Source organism: Lepidochelys kempii, chromosome 9, assembly GCF_965140265.1.
Source record: "Lepidochelys kempii isolate rLepKem1 chromosome 9, rLepKem1.hap2, whole genome shotgun sequence".
Taxonomy (NCBI): Eukaryota; Metazoa; Chordata; order Testudines; family Cheloniidae; genus Lepidochelys; species Lepidochelys kempii.
Window position 1 is genome coordinate 23,630,309 of NC_133264.1, and position 24,570 is coordinate 23,654,878.

The window sequence follows — 24,570 nt, forward strand, 5'->3', positions numbered from 1 at the left end:
CCTCCCCAGAAATGAGCCTAATCCATTTAATGGTAGCTGTAACATCACAGTATGGTGCATACTAGGAAATCAGAGGGGAGCAGCAAGTGTGACCTCATGAGCTTTACTTGTAAGTGTTCAGTGTGCTAAATGCCCTTGTCCCTTTGCAGTTTAGGATACTTCTTGTACCTATTTACTTAAAAAAATGCTTGAGATTAGTAATTAAAAGTGAACTACTGTACACCAATGCTTCCATAATTATGTAAAATTTATACTGTTGTAAACACCATACATTTCATAAATAAGTAACATTTTGTACCATGGGACTAACTACCAAAAGCTCAAATAATTTAGTCTATTAGTCTTACTTTGAGTATTTAAATATTACCTGGTATTTATATTTAATTACACTAAAACCCTCAACTCTGTAAATTACTGTGTAGCTCCTTTATTCCCTAAAATTCAGTATCTGGTTTACTAAATATACTTTCATTTGCACCTTATGCTTTTGCCATTTAATTATTTTACACCCAATTTTTTGTAAACTTAGAGCCAAATCAGCAAACATTTATGCAAAAGTATTCCCATTGAGTTCAACAGCTGCTATTGTGATTGCATGGTTATTGTCAAGGTCCATTTGGAGAACCAATCAAGCTGCTTAAATAACCAAAATGTTCCTACACATGTTCCAAAGAAACAAGTATCCAGACAACAGTTATAATGCACGTACGAACAATGATGGTGAAAGAAATTTAGAAAACAATTCTCCTAATCAGGTATATTTAAAAGTAAAACATCACTTAGAATCATAGAATCATAGAATATCAGGGTTGGAAGGGACCCCAGAAGGTCATCTAGTCCAACCCCCTGCTCGAAGCAGGACCAATTCCCAGTTAAATCATCCCAGCCAGGGCTTTGTCAAGCCTGACCTTAAAAACCTCTAAGGAAGGAGATTCTACCACCTCCCTAGGTAACGCATTCCAGTGTTTCACCACCCTCATAGTGAAAATTAATAAACTTAAATGAACATCACTTGAATAAACATCACTTTATTCAAAAATTCAGAATTGGATGCCTCACCTGTCTGGTAGTTATCATTCAGTAACAGGACATAGGCCCGTAAATTCAATAGAGAGTGACTAAAACAATGACGTTGATAGCCATTGATAATAAACATATTTTTCAGAGGATACACATTGAAATAAGAGTACGAAACTTATTTTTTTAAAGTTAACAAAAAAAATTAAAACATGCTATAATACTCTTTGAAACCTTCTACTTCTAGAGTTAACACACGGATATGCTTTTAGAACATAGTCAGCTTTTTAATAACAACTCTGCTTGTTATTATCAAAAACACCTATTAGTCACAAACAGATTTACCAAAAAAGCTATAGCTTTCCACACCACATATGTCTGCAAATCTTAGTTCTATATACATCTGAACATGAAACATCAGAAATTTGCATAGTCTATAAACACTCTCTTTTTGAGTGGACCATGGATGGGAGAGAAAAGAAGAGCAATTAGGGCTGGTCTATGACAAGCCAATAATACACAGAGACCTCACATAAAGCCACTATTTACCTGGTTCAGGAATACAGAAAACCACCCATCTGTGGACAGGCAAGGAATTTTCAGATTGTTCCAGTTAAGCCAGTCTAAGGCTCTTTTTAGCTGTCCTTTGCATCTGACCAGCCAAATGCACAGTATGTACTTCATCTTCTCATCTAAGGCCATGTCTACACTTACCGGGGATAGACGCTGCTGTGATCGATGCAGCAGGGGGTCAACGACCCGCTAAATCAACCGCAGAGCACTCTCCAGTCAACTCCAGTACTCCACCAAAATGAGAGCAGCGCAGTGTACATGCTGCAGTAAGTCGACCTAAGCTACATCGATTCACGTAGCTGGAGTAGCATAACTTAGGTCGACTTACCCCGGTAGTGTAGACAAGGCCTAAGTGTTCCCCAATTTGAATTTTTAAGTTACAGGGAATTTGAAATGACATGCCAGTTTGATGGCTAGCATATCCCAAACTCCATAGCTCTCTGGACACTAAGGATACCCGGGAGAGTCCAACAGACATAACCACTACACACATGGCTTGTATAAGATATAACCACTGGAGAGTAAGCTAATTTCACATGGTGAGACGGGAGAAAGACCAGAAATGGAATTCTGCAGTCCCAGAGAAAAAACTGTCAATTAATAAGAATAAGGCTCTATTTATAATACTGCAGAGAGCCCTTTTGGAAGAAAAGCTCTCTCAAACCAAAAGAATTTCCCCTTTTATTTGAAGTTTTCAAAAAAGCAATCTTCATCTTTACTGACATTGATTTTAGAAGGTTCCTTCCTTCTGTCTTAAAGGTTTGGTTTCTCTAAAATGTTTTATATTGCATTTCACAGGCTATTGGTACTCCAGGATGATGTTTTTAGAAGCTTAATTTGACAAAAAACACTGAATTTTGAAAAGAAATTATATGACAAACTGATTAAATAATTCTCATTTTAATTTTTTTAAAATTTTTCAAGAAAAAGCACAACTATATTAACTTAAAAGGCCTTTATCTTATGTCTACAGTTTTAAAAAAATGGCCAAGGCAGCATATATTCAAAGAGCAGATAGCTATCATCTAGCTTCCAGCACTGATTTAACAACTACTTAGAATTCTCTCTCTATGACATACTATAGCTTAATTAGAATTTAGTTAAAATCTATGGTTATTTATCAAAATAGGTTTTTAGAATTTTTCATTTGAAATCTAAAATATTAATTTGCTTTTAGAACATTTGAAACAATCAGCAACAAATCATTTAATACTTTAAAAGGAATCTATGGTAACATAGTATGTCTTAGTAAAAGTACGGGGGAAATCGATTAAAAAACTGAAAACATGACTATTTGATTATTACTTTTTCCTGGGGAGAAGTAAGGCAGGAGAAAATGAAAACAATCATACCTTCTTGTTCTACTCTTTGATCTTGATCTCTGAGACCTATAGGATTTTCCTCGGCCCCTTGATCGACTACGACTGCGTTTTCTTTTGGATCCATATGAAGAGCTACTGCTGGATCGATGTCTGCGTCTGAAATAACAATGTGTTATTAGCACACTCCTGCTTTTAAAAAACACCTATCAATGTTAGTTTAAAAGGGACATTCAAATAATCTATTATTCATTTTTATTACAACAGCACCTAGAGGCCCCAGCTGAGATCAGGGTCCCATTGTGCTAGGCACGGTACATACAAATAGTAAAGAGACAGTTCTTTCCTCACAGACCTTACACTCTAAGTATGCAAGACAGACAAAAGAGCGGGAGGACAGGTGAAGTGACGTGCCCAAGGTCATGCAACTAGTCAATGGCAAAGCCAGGAACAGAACATAGTCCAAAGCCCAATTTACTGGATTGTGCCTCTCTGTATAAATATAAAGTTAAACACACATTTAGGACTACATCCCATAGCAAGATATATGTAGGTCTAAGGATCAACTGCATGGAATATGTTGCAGGATCGGAGACTAAGGTTGCAATGGTAAAAATAAAATTCAGGACATATAAAGTTATGTTTGCCACAACCACACTGCACATAGTTTTTCAGCCACATTGCCTTTCTGCAGTATTTTCTATCTTGTTCTTGTTATATGCATAACTTAATATATTTATGTTATCTTAACTTTTGTAATGGGTAACCTTAATTTTGCATTTATGTATGCTTTTTGAATTTACATTTCCTGATAATATTATTGGGCAATTTAAAGTATCATTTCTATCATCACAGTTAGAACTTGAAGTTTCCTCCATAATGAGGTGAATGGAGTAGAGAAGGATGGCATTCACTTCAGTTATTTATTTCAGTTTATAAAAATGTATCTTTCCAATAATGTATGTACATGTTTAACACATGGGAAAACTCTTAGAAAAAAGCAATAATAAATAGAAACTACCCCCATAACAAGGATCCTCACAAATTCCACATTTCAGAACATACAACTCTTACAAACTCCACCAAAATGCTCATCCTTCCCAATCCAAATCCTGGGAGAAGAGGTGAGACTTGTTCTGGAGACTGCATAAGGGAAACAAATGTCAGAGTAGAGAACCCCTCATTCAGATGACCCTCCACCTCACAATTAACCTAGTGACTGTTATGCCCCTCAGTTGAGCTACCATATTCTGCACTAGTTGATATGCGAGTAGTATTAATATGTAGCCCATATAGAAGCATTGCTATAATCCATTCTCTAGATGACAGAAACATGTATCACTGTGGACGTGCACCTTTCCAAAAGAAGAAAGGTTACTTCCTGTCCAAGTGTGGATACTAAAAAACAAACACCACACCTTGTACCTGGAAATTGAGAAGCAAGTGAATAGGGATTCAATTTTGTCACAGTAAAATTATGCATAATTTACAGCACAGTCACAATAAAAAACAGATACTTTTGTGTTATGGTCACTGCAACCTTCTGGACGCAACTGCTGTGCGTTAAGAATTCAATGTCATCCTCTTAAAAACAGGATTAGATCAAAGCGAACAAACTATTAATCCAGTGATTCTCAAACTGTGGGTCGGGACCCCAAAGTGGGTCGCAACCCTATTTTACGGGGGTCACCAGGTCTGGCTTAGACTTGCTTGGGCCCCGGACCAAAACCCAAGCCCAAGGGCTTCAGCCCTGGGCAGCAGGGCTAAGTTTACAGGTCCCCTGCCTGGGGCTATAACCCTTGGGCTTCAGCTTTGGCACCCCAGCCAAGGGCAGTGGGGCTTTGTTTTCCGCTCCTGGGGTTCTGAAGTAATTTTTGTTATCAGAAGGGGGTCGCGGTGCAATGAAGTTTGAGAACCCCGCATTAATCAGTGCTCAAATTGTGGTGGGATATGAGAGGGCCTCTCCCTCATCTGTTCCTCCTTCCACTTTGACTCATCCACCCCACCCCGCTGACCCTTCTCCCCAGTGCAGAACTCCTAGATGGGACAGGGCTGGGTCTTCGCCCCCCACTCATGTCCCAAATCCCTTGTGGTGACAGCTCCTGTTATCTACCTCCTTTCCCACTGGTAGATCCCCAAGTCCTCAATCCCCATTCCTGCAGTCTTTGACTCATCTCTTGTCCTAGCCCTTCACTGCGGCCTGTTGCCCAGGCTCAACATTTCACTGATGGATCTCAGGCTCCGAGGTGCTTCTCTGGGGAAAAGTCTCTTCATCCAGTTGCTTGGTGGAGACTGGTTCAAACCACCCATGGGAGATCCCAACCTGACCATTCCTCATCTGGTGACAGGGTGGGGAGAGAGACTGGGCAAGCTCAGAGGAGAGTGGGCTGTGGGAGGTCAAGAACCAGGGAACCTACAAGGGGGAAGGAAGACTGAGAACAGCAACGGTCACCACATGGGACCCGGGGATGAGGAAGGCAAAGACCCAACCCTGCCCCATCTAGGAACTCTGCACTGGGGAGAGGAGTGTGGGGGATGAGTTATAATGGAAGGAGGGGACAGAGAGGGGTTTGACACAGGGGTAGACATGAGTGGAGCAGGGGAGCTCTGAGCTATTGAACAGCTTAAAAGCAGGGTGAAAAGTAGACATGGTGTAAGCAGTAACGGCAGGTAGAAGAGATGCTGTTGTGGGTGCAAAATGGGAGTTAGGAGTAAGGGAGGAGACAGGAGCAGAAGGTGGGGGTTAACTGATAAGGGAAGAGGCGGCAATTAGTGTTAGGGGAGGATACATAGCAGAAGGCAAGGAGTAAGGTAGGGGAGGAGATAACTGATCAAAGCAAAGTAATGAACTGCTCATGTACATCCTACTGTCACTCATTAACAGTTTGTTCGTTTGCTTTGATCAGCTGCCACATATTAACAGTTTGTTCGTTCACTTTGATCTAGTCCCATTACAAAGAAGATTATATCAAAGCGAACGAACAAACTGTTAATGCACCGCAGCAGGGCCCATATAAATGGTTCTGTACAGTGGTGAGCTTTTACAATGGAGCTGAAATAAATGGCAAAATTCACAGGTTCTCTGACGAGCTGTGACCACGGTGACAGAATTACATCCCTACAAATAAGAAACCAAATGGATCCATAAACAAGGGCAGACTACCTCCATACGAACAGCTAACATCACCACTGTTTCTTCCAGTCCCTTCTCCTAATTTATCCACATAACCACAATCTTTTCTGGTTGAGTTACAGTCAGCTGACCTTCATCCAAGCCCAAAACCCAGCAAGACATTGTGTCAACCAATCAACTACAAACAGCTGGATCCAATGAAATACAAACATGTAGAGCTGTGTGTGTTCTCTGCCTACTGGAGACATCACAACCCATATTACCTCAACCTCTTTTTCCCCTCAATGACCACACATCGGCTTAAAAGAAGCGAGCACAAGAAGAGAATCTTGGTAATATACAAGGGTATTTACAGAGCACCTATCAGGATAACCATTTATTACTGCACAAAAATTAAAAAACATAGCAAAGACTGCTTAGTGGGCAGTCAGCAGAGATTTTAAATTAGAGTTAGTCCTATTTGAAGAGCTGTTGCTTTTGAACATGCTATTTAGTTTCCTTCCATCCTGGTTCTCTGAATAATGCTAGGGTGAAGGTGTGTCTTGCATAACTATCAACTTCTACCTGTACTTCATCAACTTCTATCCTCTGCTTTTTACTAGCATACAGAGTATCTCCTTTAATAAATCCTCCTCTAATGGATAATGTCTGTCGGAATGTGCTTCCATGCAGCTGTCAACTTTCCCCCAGCCCTTAGTTTAAGAACTCCTCTACAATCTTTTTAATTTTACATGCCAGCAATCTGGTTCTGTTTTGGTTCAGGTAGAGCCCATCCTTCTTGTATAGGCTCCTCCTTTCCCAAAAGGTTCCTCAGTTCTTAATAAACCTAAATCCTTCCTCCCAACACTATTGTCTAATCCATGCACAGAGACCCTGCAGCTCTGCCTGTCTAACTGGCCATGTACATGGAACTGAAAGCACTTCAGAGAACACTACCATCCAGGACTTTAATCTCTTACCTAACAGCCTACATTTGGCCTCCAGGAACTCTCTCCAACCTTTCCTACTTCTCTTACTGACTGCTGCTATTCGATTTTTAAGGGTCATGCTTGATTCATCCCTGACCCTGAGGTGTAATACCATCTTAACGGTCAGGTGCAAATGCCCTAAACAGAAAGTGAGGCAAAAGTGATAGCTAGATCCTCAAAGCAAACGCTTTGGTCTTTTCTGGATTCAATTTAAGTATGCTGGTCTTCATCCAGACTCCAGTCTCCCTCAAGCTCTGTTTTATCTGTGAGATATCCGTGTCTGCACTAGACGAAAGAGATTCATAAAGCTGCATCTCATCAGCATATTTTTGGCATCGAAGCTCATGTCATCTTACTATGTCCCCTAAGGGCTCTATGCAGATGCTAAGCAGGAGCAGAAAAAAGAACTAGGCCTAAAGGATTCCACATATCTAGGCTTATGGGGAAATACAGGACTTCCCCATCATGACTTATCACTGATTAGAAAAGAATAAAACTAGGAAAGTGCACTTGTTTACTCATGTCATAAAATGTTAAGTGATTCAGCAGCAACTTCTGATCAATTACGTCAAATGTAGCAGTACAAGTTGAGTATTCTTCGACTAGTCTCACCTTCATCATCTAAAACCGGGCTTCATTGGTGCAACAAGCACAATCTTGTTTTCCCTGCCCATCTTAAACCAGATTAAGAGGCATCCAGGATTTCTGAAGAGATTAGGTGCTGCTGGAGGGATAGCTCAGTGGTTTGAGCATTGGCCTGCTAAACCCAGGGTTGCGAGTTCAATCCTTGAGGGGGCCATTTAGGGATCTGGGGCAAAAATTGGGGATTGGTCCTGCTTTGAGCAGGGGGTTGGACTAGATGACCTCCTGAGGTTCCTTCCAACCCTGATATTCTATGATTCGATACCACCTTCTTGGTCATCATGCCCAGCAAGGAGAGGTTTTACAGCTAGCAGAGGTATTGGCATGAAGTATTTGTTTCTTGAGGACAGACTAAACTATTGAATGTTTTCCCCACATCACAAAAGGATAAAAATTATAGTGGAAAACTACCCTTTAAAATAAGTGTAAATATTAATTGTAAAACTCATCTCAAACCTTGCCATTTAAAAAGTCTACTCTCCTCCCATCACACTCTTGGCTGGTTACCGTCACTTTGTTTTAAGCTAGCAGCACAAAGACACATAGTTGTGTCTGACTAGCTGAATGAAATTACTTATGTTGAAGTCAGTGCATAAAATATTAGACCTCTCAAAAAAAAAAATCCAAATTGAGAGTTTAAAATTCTGATGGGGTCTGATGGCAGGTGTTTGTTTAAACAGAAAAGTTACTTTTAAACTTACATTCACAGCAGTAATGTTTGTAACTAAGTGGAAAAAGAACAGTATCATGCAAGACTCAGATAATTTTGCTAGGAAAGCCCAAAACAGATGTTTGACAGATTTTGCATGCCAATTACCCAGAACATGCACTGTATTCAAATATTCTTAGTCTTCCTACATAACTGACGGTGCCCCACTTACAGACAAAATTAACGCTGAGTAAAGTATTATAAATTCACCTTTTTTCATAAGAATGTGAACGGGACTGGAGATCTCGAGACCGTGATCTTGACCTTGACTTCCTTCCCGATTTCTTACGGCTGTATGTTCTACTGTCTGAAGAACTACTTGAAGATGAACGTCTACGGTGTTTCTTTTTTCTTTTGTTTCTGTTTTCTTCTTCTGTATCTGATGAACGACGTCCCATTTTTACAAGCTATTTAAAAACAGCAAAAAAGTTATAAAATTTAGGATTGCAGTGTGCATTTATTTTTATAAGTGCTAGATAGATGCCTGTAAGTAATACTGTGGCTTACACAAGTTACTACGTGGTGGTGGAGGGCAGCGGAAGAAGGGAAAAAACCTACCTTTTTAAGTTCCTAGTTGCCTAGCCATTTTGCACAACAGAGATCAGCAGCCTTATGTTTGTAAATCAACACATTAAAATGAGTTATTTTATCAGCATTTTAGATTTAAAAAATATTATGGTATTAAATTTGTTACAAACTGCGAAGTACCTTTACAAGCCAATTAATCCCAGTCAAAAAGTTCTGGTAAAAACTGGCTTCTACACCAGACTGTTGCATTTTATCTTTAATATGTTTCTAGTCATTTTTTGTCTTACTCTAATACTAGTTTTTCAGTACCCACTTTAAGGTAAAAGGTGTTAGGATATATACATGTACATCTCTAAACCAGAGACCTTGTTTGAAGAACATTCTTAGCTAATACTGTACTATTGTTTACTTGTTTAATTTACAATTCTGCAAAGGAGGATATAGTAATGCAACTTTATGGTCTGAATAATGCTAACCTATCAATTTCTAGCAATGTAATTACTTTCTGTTGTTCATTTAAGTATTTGTTGACTGTGTATTCTTCAAGTCACTAGCACTCCTATTGTCATAATGAAAAGTATACACAAGATAAAGTTCCTCTGGAAATTATAAGTTATATTATCATAGGATGAAAGCTCTTTTATAGTTAGGCTGATTGAGGTGTTCACTTCAAAACCACACAATTTTAAATGGTTTTACTTCAAAACCAGATCTATAAATATTAAACTTTAGACATGTTTCTTGATCCCCAAGGTGTTTACTTGGATAAAGTTTCACATTTATACATTTGGATAAGGCTGTAAAAAAAAAACTGCCATTCATTTAACTGCTGGGGAGACCATCTTTTCTTAGTTTGGAACTCATAAGAAATCCATTTTTATTGCTATCACTTCATAATTAAAGAAATATTATGCCTATAGAATTTTTCAGGCTGTAAAAATGGACAATGCTTTAAATCCTTTTTTGTTCCAGTATCACCATTCCCACCCACCCAAGATACTAAGATATCCCTCCTCAGACTACTGGCACTTAACATGAGGCCTTCGTCCCAAAAATGAGCAATTATTTGGGGGCTCTCTGGCTACATCTACATTAGGAAATTGGGACCCATAATTCTCCATTAATAGCACTGGTGTAAGTTGTAGAGTAGAAAGGGCTGAAGCATTTTTAATCACAATATCATCTAACCTTAACCAATAGTGAAGAATTACAGGTCCTAATTTTCCTAGTATTGCCCTTTGAATTCCACTAGTCTTTTCCTGGCCCCCAGCCTTTGCCCCTCCCCACTCCTTTCAATCACCTAAAGGGCAGAACCCAGTCTGCAGTAAAGGAGCAGAAAAATGGAACCAAAGAGAACTTCTCGATTATGGTCATTTAAAGTAGTGCTTCCCAAACCATGAGTTGTGGCTCCTGGGGGAAGCCACAAGTGTTTGGGAACAAAAACTGAATCAATATGCTGGTTTGGGAGTTTCTGCACCCCTAATTAAGAGACTATTAAACTAGGTTTAAAAATCACCTGTGTCTCTTATCTATGACTTTGCATCTTATGCTGCTGCTGCCTGGACAAGAAACCTCTCTGTACCCTCTGCTCCTGCAGGGGACCTTCAGCCAAGAGACTTCGCACTGGAGAAAGCATTTGTCAGGAAGTCTCTCAGCTGAAAGCCCTCTGCTGGAGGAGAAGGCAAAGAGAGGCTCCCAGTGCCGGTGGTGGCAGCGGCAGCGGCACTAGCAGATAGGGAAAGGGGGCTGACGGAGACACAGATATGTGTCAGCATTATAACTGAATGATTATCAAGTTCTAAACTACATGTAGCAAACATTCGCCTGAAGATCATAGAATCATAGAAATCTAGGGCTGGAAGGTAACCAAGAGATCAGTTAGTCCAGCCCCCTGTAATGACCCATGATCAAGTATACCTAGACTATCCCTGAATGTTGTTTGTCTAGCCTGTTCTTAAAAACCTCCGAGAATGGGATTCCACAACCTCCCTTGGAAACTAGTTCCAGGGTTTAACTACCCTATAGTTAGAAATGTTTTACTTATATCTAACCTAAATTTCCCTTGCTGCAGATTAAGCCAATTATTTCTTGTCCTACTTTCAGTGGATGTAGAAAACAGTTGGTTACTGTCCTCTTTATAATAGCCTTTAACATATTTGAAGACTTATCAGGTCCCCCTCCATCTTCTTTTCCCAAGACTAAGCACGCCCAGTTCATTTAGCCTTTCCTCACAAGACAGATTTTCTAGAGATTTGAATCATTTGTGTTGCTCTTCTCTGGACCCTCTCCAATTGGTCTCCATCTTTCTTTAAAAGTGCGGTGCCCAGAATAGAAAATACTACTCCCCAGCTGAGGCCTCACCAGTACCAAACAGAGTAGGACAAATGTATCCTGGGTCTTACACACAACACTCCTGTTAATACACCACAGAATGATATTGCCTTTTCATGTTCAATTTGTAATCCACCAAAAAAAAAACACCTCCTTTTCTGCAGTGCTAATGACTAGCCAGTCAGTCCTCATTTTGTAGCTATGCATTTAATTTTCCCCTTCCGAAGTGTAGTACCTTGGACTTCTCTTTATTGAATTTCATGTTGTTGATTTCAGACCAATTCCCCAGTTTGTCATGGTCACTATGAATTCCAATCTTGTCCTTCAAAGTGCTAGGAACCCCTCCCAACTTGGTGTCATCCACAGGTTTTATAACCTTGCTCTCCACTCTACTGTCCAGGTCATTAATGAAAATATTGACTAGTACCAAACTCATGAAACACCCTTCCAGGACCCCACTACATACATGTCCCTCTCCTACTCCCCCCCACCCCCAAGTTTGACAGGAAACCATTGATGACTACTCTTACTACAGTCTTTCAATCGGTTTTCAACCACCTTATAGTAACTTCATGTAGGCCATATTCCCTAGTTTGCTTACGAGAATGTCATGTGGGTCCTTGTCAAAAACCTTACTAAAATCAAGAGTGTCACATCTACTGCTTCCCCCCATCCACTAGGCCAATTACTCTGTCAAAGAAGGAAATTAGGTTGGTGTGGCATGATTTATTCTTAACAGATCCACATTGGCTACTACTTATCTTATACTAGAAGATTATTTTAATAAAGTTAAACAGAAAAGTAGACAATACGATAGTTACAATTTGTTTGTATTTTCAGGTCTCGATATTACTGCAGAAAGTCCTCAGCCACAGCGTGTCTGTGTTAGTAAATAAAACTATGAGAACAGGGAAACTGCAGAGGTGTTTAGAAACCAAATGCCAGAATTTGTAAATAAGAGCTGCAATGTCTTCCTTTGGAAACAATAGGAAAACCAAAAAAAACCCAGGTGTAACAAAGCAACTATTCTTCAAAAAGCCTTTGAAAGCATCTTACATGGTGGCCATGCAAGTTGTAAAATGCAGACAAGCACATACCATTGGCAATATCCTTCTACTTCCAATAGCAATAGATATGGGTAGAATTGTGATTGAGAAACAAGCAGCGGTGGCAATGAAAGCCATTCCTGTCTCAAATAATACCATCCATTGATGTACTGATGATCTTGCAGAAAATGTCCAGGATCAGTTGACAGAGCAAGTTAAGAGTCTGGATTCATCAAGCTGCTGTGCCAAATACTTAAATATAGCCAACAGGGCTCAGATTCTGTGTCATATGAGATTTATCAAAACAGTTACAATAGTTAAAGAACTTTTATTTTGCAAAGAAATCCCAACCCAAGCTGGTGAGAAAATAATCAAGATCCTTGATAACGTCATAGTGGATGAAGGTCTTCACCAGACTACGTGTACGGGGCTATGCACAGACGCGGCGAAAGCAGCATTGACCAGAAAGAACAGTGGGGTTGCAGCACAAGCAAGCAGTGCTTAATTTGTGCGAGGGCTTGCCAGGGCTGAACCCCAGCACTTCTAGACTTGGCAATTCATAGCCCCAGCATCTCTTCCTGCATCAGTTACACGTCACTCAGCTGCCAGAGGAACAGCCAGAGCCCTGGCATCTCTTTCATTACAAATTAAGTACTGAGCACAAGTAAATAAAGTGGCACCTGCTAAAATTTGGACACACTACATGATTCATCACAAACATGCAACCTAAAGTATATTAGGCCCTCAACGTTATTATTAAAATGGTTAATTTCATAAAATCCCAAACAGTAAACACATTTACCTTCTATTTCACAGTAAAGTCAGATGCACTGTACCACTTTTCCACATGACAACTATCTTTGAATGGTGTGATGCAATCCAAATTTTCCTCCTTGGGAAAACAGACCTTGCAGACTACATGCATAATGTGGACTTCTTGCCTACATTAGTTTACAGGGTGGATGTATTTGACAAATGGTATGTACTAAACCTACCACACCAAGGTAAGAATATAAATATACTAGATATGCAAGAAAAAAAATGGAGATTCATGAAACAGCTTTGCCTTTGAAGAGCCCACAATGAAAAGGGACCTGCCAAGATGTTTCCCACGTTAGACTTTTTCAAAGAACAGAATGAAAGTTATCAAAATGCTGTTAAAGACAAAATACTCATTCATTCGTCTGGATTGTACTCCTATTTTGATGAATACTTTCCAGGAGCTGAACATGAATCTCCAGATACCAGTTGGATTTGAACCTCATTCTTAACAAGAGTTTATTCTATTCCAATCTGAAGTAGTCCAGCTCACAAAAATCTCCTCGAATTATCAAATGATCATACACTGAAGACCAAGTTTTCAAATCTAACAAGCCAGTTTTCAAATCTAACAAGCCGTTGCAGATTTCTGTTAACGGGGAGTACAAGGAACTCTGTGATGAAGATATGAAAGTGGTGCTTCCATTCGCTGAGAGTCTGGGCTTTCAGCAATGATTTCTGTGAAAACTAAGCTTAGAAGTCATTTAAGCCTGGAAGATGACCTACTTATAGTGCTATCAGAAATTTAGCCAAACATTGCACCACTATGCAGCTCAAAACAGGCCCACTCATCTCACTAAAATCGTAAGCCGTGACCGAACATGACCAAAAAAATCCATATTTTCAAATTATAGTTTGTTTTTTAAATGGGACTAGATAGGATTATACAATTAAAACAGACTGTATGTAGTTGACTAAAGTTGCAGTACCATCCAAACCCTAATGTCCCTTTTGAATGTAGCATTCTGAACTCTTGTATGTCATGTCCTGAGTCAGAAAAAGAAACAGTATTTGGTTGTGGGGAGCTACCAACTTCTAAAATACCTGTAATGGACCTTTACGTACTAAAAGCCTGAGAGCCAGATCCTGCAAGGTGCTCAGCATCATCATCAACTACCAGTCGCTGCAATCTTCAACACCCTGTAGGACTAGACCTTTAGTCAGCTCACTCTTAGTAAGTCACTTTTGAAACATATGCAACTCCCAACAGTAAGTACCCACCAAAACCAGCAGCACCTCATACTGCCAAAATACCATTAGATGGCAATTTTTGAAATAAAAAGTGCTACTTTGAGTGCATTATCAAAGCAATTTATTCTATACTGAAATTGACTTCTTGAGTAAGTTCAAAATAGGTACTGAAGCAATATTTTAGGGTCCAATTTTTATATCATTTAAATAAACATTACTTCATTTACAATTCTGTAGATTAAAAATTCATGACAGCAAGATTAAGGAAATATAGCACAGGGAAGCACTGAGTACAAGAGACTCATTTCTAATGAGATATTCACTACTTGATATGTATATTGTTCTGACTCATCATATTACACTTCAGCATATACATCATCCCCTGATCCACTTTAAAAAAAATGCACTTTTTCATTAAAAACCTAAAATTGTATCTAGAAGTATATCAAGCTAATGAAGCAGACAGCATAAACAACTGGCAACACTATTAATTCGTAAAATCAATTATGTAGTTTCCAATACATTTTTGGAGGAAAAATAAATTTTCCTGAACTAACTAAAAATCTAAGATATGCTCTTCAATTCCTTTAAAAATGCTTTACAATGGGTGGCACCATACCTTATTTACTGCACATTATTATTCAAAACCTGCTCTGAAGGTATTATTAATAATTTCCTCCTAGGCTTTTCTATAGCACTCATGATTATAATATCTGAGTGCTCCACAAACATTTCTGCAAGATGACAGAGTATTATCCCCACGTAGATTGAGGTCAGAAGTATCTGTTAATTCTGGGTGCCCAATTTGAGACACCAGAGGACCTGTTTTTTCAGAGTACTTAGCATTACACAGCACATCATATGTTCAAAGCACAGCTCCTCTTGACACCAGTAGCAGCTGTGAGTGTTAAACACTTGTACAAAACAGACCCCAACGTCTTAAGACAGACACCCAGAATATGAGGAACACAATTAGTGACCACCTGAGAAAAGTGGTTTAAGTGACTTCCCTAAGCATCACATAGAAACTCGGTGGCACAGGAAGATATAGAATCCAATTCTCCAGGGCAGATTTCTACTGCCTTCACTATGAAATCATCCTCTCTCTTCCTGCAGTCCCTGCCTTATTCACCATACATCTTCCAAGGCTCTTTCAGGGAAGCCATAGGCACAGGTGTGTACCTAGCACAGTTCATGAACCCCAACACCTGTACTTTCTGCAACATGATGGAGACCCTGGCGCACGTCTACATACAGCGCATCAGGCCACAGCCCCTCTTCTGTCTTCTCCAGAACCTCTTAATGAGGCTCTGGCTGCACTTTTCCCTGCACATCCTGATCCTGGCACACCCCATCCGTGGCTCCTCCGTCACAAGACCTCCTCGTCAACCTCCTCCTGGCATTGGTCAACATGATCATTCGTCAGTCCAGGAGGAGGAAGCTGTATCGGGGGTGTGCTCTGCAATTATGGGGCCTATGTCCAGTCCTTTGTCCGTTCACACTTCCAGACAGAATTCCTCAGGGCAGTGTCCACTGACTCCTTAGAAACCCAATGAAATTTGACATCATATTGATATCCAGACAGCTCCTCAGGAGGAATGAAGCCTTTGATTAAATCCACTGCACAGACCTCTGCCACTTGAGCTAATGGAGTAACTGTTAGCAGTAGTAGAGTTCATCCTCCTCTACTGCTCCATGTAGAGGATGACGAGACACACTTTGCCAGTGGGTTTGACAGATATTTGCTCACAGCAGAGGAATGAGGAGACTCGGGAACCTTGGATTCCATTCCAGTCTCTGGGGAGGAGTGTGCCCATTTCCCCCACAGGCTTGACCCCTTCTGCCCTGTCTCCTCTAACCAGACCCTGGTACCAATCCTGTCTCTTCCCTGTCTCATCCCAGCCTACTCGCCTGCCCAGTATGCAACTCCTCAAACTTCTCATCCCACTCCCAATCTCAGCCTTCAGACTCCTCATCCAAGTCCCAGGGTCTCCCATCAGTTCCACTCTCCTAGCTGACTCAGCCTCTCACTGCACAGTGTCCCTGATCAACTCCTGGATTTCTACCTGGAAAACCCCGGGGTGGGGTACAGAATAAATTCTGCTTCAAAGACTGAATTCCTGACAAATCACTCCTTTTGCTGATAATGAGCATTCACAGAGGGACTCAAAGAATGGCAGCATGCCTTCTGTTGGACCAGTGCTGACAGAAGAGAAGGCAGTCACAAAAAGGACAGAAGCCCAGCCAAACTGCTCCAATGTCTGCAGATCTGAGGGTGTCCTTTTACATGAATCCACTTAATCTGTAGCATTTGGAGACTTCTCCCCCCTCCGCAGCCCACAAAAACTACTCAGAGAGGAAGATTTCATTAAAAAAAAAAAAAAGTTCACAGAACTGTTCCGAAGGAGAAACACACAGGAGGCAACAATCTGAACCATTTTTGCTATTATCTGACTAACAACCAAAGTAAAATGTGTTGGTGGTCTCAGTCCACTTTCCACATTACTTCCAAACAAGCACCTACACCACAAATACCAACACAGCCACCATAATTGGCAATCTCGGCAAAGATGCCTGGGAACAAAGATGCCTGAAATGTGCCACTTACGTAACATGAACACACACCGCCACTGGCCATATCATATCATTATTGTGTAGGTAAATAAAGGATTTGACTATACAATTTTGTTGATCTGGCATTTCTCACAAGCTCTAAATTTTCAGTTAAGAAATTATTTCTTAGACATTGTAAGGGAACAATTTCCATTAATAATACCAACATCTATCTTTTACATAGCACTTTTTAACTTTAGATGTCAAAGCGCTTTACAAAGGAAGTCAGAATCATTATCCCCATTTTACATACGGGGAAACTGAGGCACCAGAAGGGAAGTGACTTGCCCAAGGTACCCAACAGACCAATGGCACAGCCAGGAATTGAACTCAGGTCTCCTGAGTGCCCATTCAGTGCCCTATGGCCCAGGTAATCTGCCTCTACAAAACGTTTCAGTCAATACTACTGTCAATTACATAAAATTCATTATAAAACCTGTTTCAGAGTAGCAGCTGTGTTAGTCTGTATCCGCAAAAAGAAAAGGAGTACTTGTGGCACCTTAGAGACTAACAAATTTATTTGAGCATAAGCTTTCGTGAGCTGTAGCTCACTTCATCGGATGCATGCAAATAAATATGTTAGTCTCTAAGGTGCCACAAGTACTCCTTTTATTGTAAAACCTGTTTTTCCATATTGCAAACTAGTTATTTCAAGATATTAAAGACATGTATAGTAATTAGTTCATATTGCCTTACCTTGGAAGGTCACAGGTAATCTACATTTGTTTCAATAACTTTACCACTTTGATTGGACCTGCCCACTGATTTAGATTGTAAAAAAATAACCAGTTTCACATTAAAGTTACAGGTTACTTTCATTCATCTCGATCTCAGACTGCAATTTCTAATATTTCTTATGGGACATCCTAAAGTAGCTCCACACAACTTGTTTACTCATCAGATACCACACCAAAATTCTCTGTGCTATTGCGCTGAACTAGTTCAAAAGTTCGACAAGTATACTTAACATGGAAGCTTATTTATTTTAATGTTAGTTATCTACCATCTTACTAGACAGCTAATGTATTCCAAAATATCTTTCCATAGCTGGAAGATGTAAGCAACATCCAGAAAAGCTCCTAACCTGAACAGAGAATTAAAATATCTAACACACAAGATGTGTAATATTAACCATAGTGCACAATATAGATGGAAACAGAATCATAAAAGGAAATGGAATGTAGCTACAAATTGTCTTTCCTATACCAGGCATCTAAAGTCACTTAAAGGGTCTTATCCCACTTTCAATTAAGGAAATTAGTGTTACGTCACCGATGTCAGTGGGAGCAGGATCATATCCAAAGAAGCTAGGGTTGTTTAATTATAGTAATGACATTCCTGTGGAGGCAGAGCACCCACTATATGGAACACTCAACAACAGTATCTACACAGGGGTGGCCAACCTGTGGCTCCGGAGCCACATGCAGCTCTTCAGAAGTTAATAGGCGGCTCCTTGTCTAGGCACCGACTCCAGGGCTGGAGCTACAGGCGCCAACTTTCCAGTGGTGCTCACTGCTCAACCCCTGGCTCTCCCACAGGCCCTGCCCCCATTCTACCCCTCCCCTGAGCCTGCACTGCCCTCGCTCCTCCCCCTCCGCACCTCCTGCACACCACAAAACAGTTGTGTGTGGGGAGAGAGGGAGAGGCGCTGATCAGCATGGCTGCCAGTGAGCAGGAGGCACTTGCAGCTGGGTGGGGGGAAAGCTGATGGGGGGCTGCTGACAATGTGGCTCTTTGGCAATGTACACTGGTTAATTCTGGCTCCTTCTCAGGCTCAGGTTGGCCACCCTTATCTACCCGTCTGAACTTGAATGGAGCTGTGGGAGTTCAGCACTTGTGAAAAATCTATGTCAAGTTGTACATCCAACAGCTGAGGAATTCAAAAATAAAATCAGAGGCTGCTTTTGAATACGTTGGTCCAAGTGTTTCCCTCTCCCCTGAGGACAGCTTAAAAGACCCACACAAACAAGAAGGGAAACTAACCAACTACACAGAGGAAGCAGCAAAACTGACTATATGTTCAGTGCTGCCAAATGTAGAAACAAACAAGAAATAGAGACCATATTCTAATTTATTTCAGTTAAATTAATTTAAGATGTTGCCTGTAACAGTAGTAAGTGAAACGAAAATTTCAGTCAAAAGTAATCTTTAAATTGATAGATTTCAGAGTAGCAACCGTGTTAGTCTGTATCCGCAAAAAGAAAAGGAGTACTTGTGGCACCTTAGAGACCAACCGATTTATTTGAGCATAAGCTTTCGTGAGCTACAGCTCACTTCATCAGATGCATGCAGTGGAACAGCCGTGCGGAACACAATGCCATCCACAGCCTCAGAAACAACTCTGACATCATAATCAAAAAGGCTGACAAAGGAGGTGCTGTCGTCATCATGAATAGGTCGGAATATGAACAGGAGGCTGATAGGCAGCCCTCCAATACCACATTCTACAAGCCATTACCCTCTGATCCCACTGAAGGTTACCAGAAGAAACTACACCATCTGCTAAAAAAAACTCCCTGAAAAAGCACAAGAACAAATCCACACAGACACACCCCTAGAACCGCAACCAGGGGTATTCTACCTGCTCCCCAAGATCCATAAAACTGGAAATCCTGGACACCCCATCATCTCAGGCATTGGCATCCTGACAGCAGGATTGTCTGGCTATGTGGACTCCATCCTCAGGCCCTACGCTACCAGCTACCATCTTTGAGACACCACTGACTTCCTGAGGAAACTACAATCCATCTGTGATCTTCCTGAAAACACCTTCCTAGCCGCTATGGATGTAGAAGCTCTCTACACCAACATTCCACACAAAGATAGACTACAAGCCATCAGGAACAGTATCCCCAATGTCACGGCAAACCTAGTGGCTGAAATTTGTGACTTTGTCCTCACCCATAACAATTTCACATTTGGGGACAATGTATACCTTCAAATCAGCGGCACTGCTATGGGTACCTGCATGGCCCCACAGTATGCCAATATTTTTATGGCTGACTTACAACTACACTTCCTCAGCTCTCGTTCCCTAACGCCCCTACTCTACTTGCACTACATGGATGACATCATCATCATCAGGACCCATGGAAAAGAAGCCCTTGAGGAATTCCACCATGATTTCAACAATTTCCATCCCACCATCAACCTCAGCCTGGACCAGTCCACACAAGAGATCCACTTCCTGGACACTACAGTTCTAATAAGCGATGGTCACATAAACACCACCCTATACCGGAAACCTACTGACTGCTATACTTACCTACATGCTTTTATCCAGACCACACCACATGATCCATGGTCTACAGCCACGCTCTATGATATAACTGCATTTGCTCCAACCCCTTAGACAGAGACAAACACCTATAAGATCTCTATCAAGCATTCTTACAACTACAGTACCCACCTGCTGAAGTGAAGAAACAGATTGACAGAGCCAGAAGAGTACCCAGAAGTTACCTATTATAGGACAGGCCCAACAAAGAAAATAACAGAATGCCACTAGCCAACACCTTCAGCCCCCAACTAAAACCTCTCCAACGCATCATCAAGGATCTACAATCTATCCTGAAGAACAACCCATCACTCTCACAGATCTTGGGAGAAAGGCCAGTCCTTGCTTACAGACAGCCCCCCAACCTGAAGCAAATACTCACCAGCAACCACACACCACACAACAAAAACACTAACCCAGGAACCTATCCTTGCAACAAAGCCCGTTGCCAACTGTGTCCACATATCTATTCAGGGGATACCATCATAGGACCTGATCACATCAGCCACAGTATCAGAGGCTCATTCACCTGCACATCTACCAATGTGATATATGCCATCATGTGCCAGCAATGCCCCTCTGCCATGTACATTGGCCAAACTGGACAGTCTCTACATAAAAGAATAAATGGACACAAATAAGATGTCAAGAATTATAACATTCAAAAACCAGTCGGAGAACGCTTCAGTCTCTCTGGTCACTCGATTACAGACCTAAAAGTTGCAATTCTCCAACAAAAAAAACTTCAAAAAACAGACTTCACCGAGAGACTGCTGAATTGGAATTGATTTGCAAACTGGACACCATTAAATTACGCTTGAATAAAGGCTGGGAGTGGATGTGTCATTACACAAAGTAAAACTATTTCCCCATGTTTATTCTCCTACCCCCCACCGTTCCTCACACGTTCTTGTCAACTTCTGGAAATGGCCCACCTTGATTATCACTACAAAAGGTTTTTTTTTTCTCTCCTGCTGGTAATAGCTCACCTTACCTGATCACTCTCGTTACAGTGTGTATGGTAACACCCATTGTTTCATGTTCTCTGTGTATATAAAATATCCCCACTGTATTTTCCACTACATGCATCCGATGAAGTGAGCTGCAGCTCACAAAAGCTTATGCTCAAATAAATTTATTAGTCTCTAAGGTGCCACAAGTACTCCTTTTCTTTAAATTGATGCGTCTCTTTCAACTTGATGATGTGGACCAAAATGGAACAACATGAACTAACGTGAGCAAATGGAAAGATTCAAGGGTGGTTGTGTGTGACGTGGTCTGACCAAAGACAAGAAGATAAATGCTTCCAGCAAAATTTAGACAAAATACGGGGAACACTTTACAGCTGGATATAACGGAGCAGGCCCTATTTTCCTAAAAAAAAAAAAGCTTATCCCACTCACTGGGATGTAAGTAGAAGCAAAAGATGTGGAGGATGCCCTCCTTCCACTTAAGAGCACAGGTGCTGGAATTAGGGGTGCCGCACGCCCCTGGCCTGAGCTGGATTCCATTACGAAGAGGGTTTACAGTTTGGTTCAATGGCTCTCAGCACCCCCACTACACAAACTGTTCCTGCACCCCTGCTTAAGAGCCCACTGAAAATTGGCAGGAGTCTCCAAAAAGGGGGCAAGTGACAAGAGCTGGCCTCGCTTCCCCTTGGGGGGGAGGGGCTGAGAAATGGGGGCCTCCCTAAGGGGCGGGTGACTGGTGCTGGCCTCACTTCCCCCCTCGCGGAACAGGCGGCCTGGCAGCCCTGGGTGCTGGGGCGGCTCGGCCCCGTTCCCAGCCGCCAGGGACCAGGCCGCGGAGCGGGCAGAGCCCGGCGCTCCCCCACCCCAGTCTCCGGGGAAGCACCAGCCCCCGGCACCGCCGACCCAGAGAGCGGCGGCGAGGCGGCCCCGACCCAGCCACGTTACCTGAATCCCGCCTTCGGCCCAGCGAGCGAGAGGCCGGAAAAGGCCGAGCCTGGGGCCGCCGGCGCGGCGCGGCGCAGCTCCCTGGTTTGAGCTCAGCGCCTTCCTGGTGCCGCAGCCAGGCAGGGCCAAACCATCCCGGAGCTCATCCATTCAGCCAGGCGGGCAGCAGGGCTAGGGAATGCAGAAAACATCGATTAAAGCTTCTGCACTTCTCTCCACTGAGGAGAGCAATGATCATCCTAACAATAATCATACAAACTAATTAATTAATTAATGTTCACTGGGGCTGTGCGGGCTTTTTTAAATGCAGCTAAAAGTGGTAAAATTAATGTTCCTTCTTTCGCCAAAAATGCTGGAATAAATCACTGGGCTCGGTCTCTATGGGTGCACTATGATTAAAATCGCAATGATTTATTTGCAAATTCCCTTAAAACGCTGCGTTTCTCCTTCCTCTGGAGCTGGTGATGGGCTTCTGAGGTTGGGTGCAAATTAGTTTTTCATTTAAGAGACTATTTTGACTCGTGGTGTTTGACGGAGGAGGAGAAGGGGGCTGTTGGAAGGAAGGTGGGGGAGAAATAAAATTTATAGTTTTTCATTTAAGCCAAAAGTAATTAAAGAGGCTCAGTATTTCCTGGAATACATACTATATTGACATATTTTTTCCCTAGCAGAGAGATCCATTTCCCCTCTGCCATAAAGGCAAAGCACTTGAAGTGGTGGAGTAAAGTAGCTGCTGTGTGCTTTGGGTCGCTTCTGGGTGGTGGGTAAGTGGCAGAGGGGGTTGAGTTTTAAAACTGCCTGCAATACACGATCTTCAGTTATTCGCAGACAGCTGAGATTAAGTAAAACAGTTCAGTTAATTAGTCCTGTTTAAAAGATGCCCAAGTCTCCAATTTATAAGGGAAATATGTTTCAAGTGATCCCCTTCTTAACTTTTTTAAAAAAACTTGAGTAAATGGGGGGGACTTGCAGACTTTGGATGTATTATAAAAAATACGTTGTTTCTTTTTTCATTGTTTTCTCTACCACAGAAAGATACAGAACACACTGAGTACACATATTTGGGAAGAATAAGGGAGGTAAACGCTTTCTATGCTAATAGTTATGGTAATAATTTAAATATTTGCAGAGCAATTTAGTATTTGCTTAGCTTGTTTATAATAGTAAGCATCAACTCAAAATTCCTGGCTCAAACATGTAACGTTTTAAATGAACCCTTCAAGCATACATTCATGTACGGACAACTTTGATTTGTCCACATTATTTTCAAAAACACAAGTTGTATGTTGTAGACACTTATTTCACTTTTAAGTTTTGAGACTGTTTGGCATTTAAAATATTCTTAGTTTTACTTCAGTTTAATATGTATGAATTAGAATCTGTGTTGCCACGGCCGGAAGTGAAATAAACTATGGAAACAAAAAGAAATGTGTTCCCACGGATTAACAACATCTAAAGTTCAGTATTTTGAACGTATTCTCTTTTCGGCTCACTTTGTTACTTTAACAGTAACATCTTGTCATATTTCTGTAGTTCAGAATAATTGTGAATTCATTTAATTGGGCCAGTGATAACAATCTTCCCAAACAATCTCAAAAATCCATATTACATATTGATGTTTCCGTTGCTCCTTTGAAGACCAGTACTTTACAATATCGAGACTGTCAGTCTGAACAGACTAAACTAAAAGTACTCTGTATTTCAATAGGCAAAATGATGTCTTGATTAGTTTTGTCTTCTAAATGCTAAAACTTAGTAAAAGTAATTTATTGTCTATTGTATGTAATACACACATAACTGGATCTGAGAAATGCTAATTAAATTCTAAATACTATACCTATTATAGTAAATAAACACTCTTTTACGTAAAGTCGTCTTTCAAGAGGTCAAATGAAAAATCAATACATAAGCAAGAGTTAAACAATTTTGAATAATTTATTAGAACTCTACTAAAAGTGTAAAATAGCTGCATCCTAAATAGCCTGTCAATGAAATTACTATCTAAATAGGATTTAAACAACAATAGCAAAGCAGTATTAGCAATAAATACTGTAATACGGTCTAATCTGATTCCTCTATTTGCCATATAAAAATGTTAATGACAGGATTGCACTGTCATTCTTAACTACATTTTTTTATAATTTTGTGTGTTTCTGTTACTATTTAGGAGGAACTTTTCAAGCTTTCCTGTCACGTACGTAATGTGTTAATGTTTACATAGAATCATCAAGTACCCTGTAACTTGCACGTTTCCATTTGCTTTACACAAATAACAATTAAAAATTTAATACTAAATATAGTATTTCTTCACATATTATGAAAAACTGTCTTCAGAAATGAACTCATATTAGCAATATGCAGTATCCGGGAGAGTTTTCCCAAAACGTAGGTGTATTTTCAGTGTTGACTTAATTACTACAACAAAAACCTGTAAAAGTAACTGTATGTATCTCTTCTCAGTCCTGCGGGATAAATAAAACATATTCGA

At 40.8% G+C, this 24,570-nt stretch overlaps 1 protein-coding gene across 3 annotated transcripts in view; it reads right to left on the minus strand.

Annotated features, from left to right (window-relative positions):
• Positions 1-22,232, minus strand: part of RSRC1 (arginine and serine rich coiled-coil 1) — a 366,678-nt gene extending 344,446 nt beyond the window's left edge. For all 3 annotated transcript variants that reach the window (XM_073359563.1, XM_073359564.1, XM_073359565.1), the window contains exons 1-3: positions 22,083-22,232; positions 8,572-8,768; positions 2,943-3,068 (exon numbers count right to left, since the gene is read on the minus strand). In XM_073359563.1, the coding sequence (XP_073215664.1) occupies positions 2,943-3,068; positions 8,572-8,768; positions 22,083-22,232 (473 nt within the window). The remainder of the gene's footprint in view (positions 1-2,942; positions 3,069-8,571; positions 8,769-22,082) is intronic.
• Positions 22,233-24,570: the final 2,338 nt, after the last annotated feature.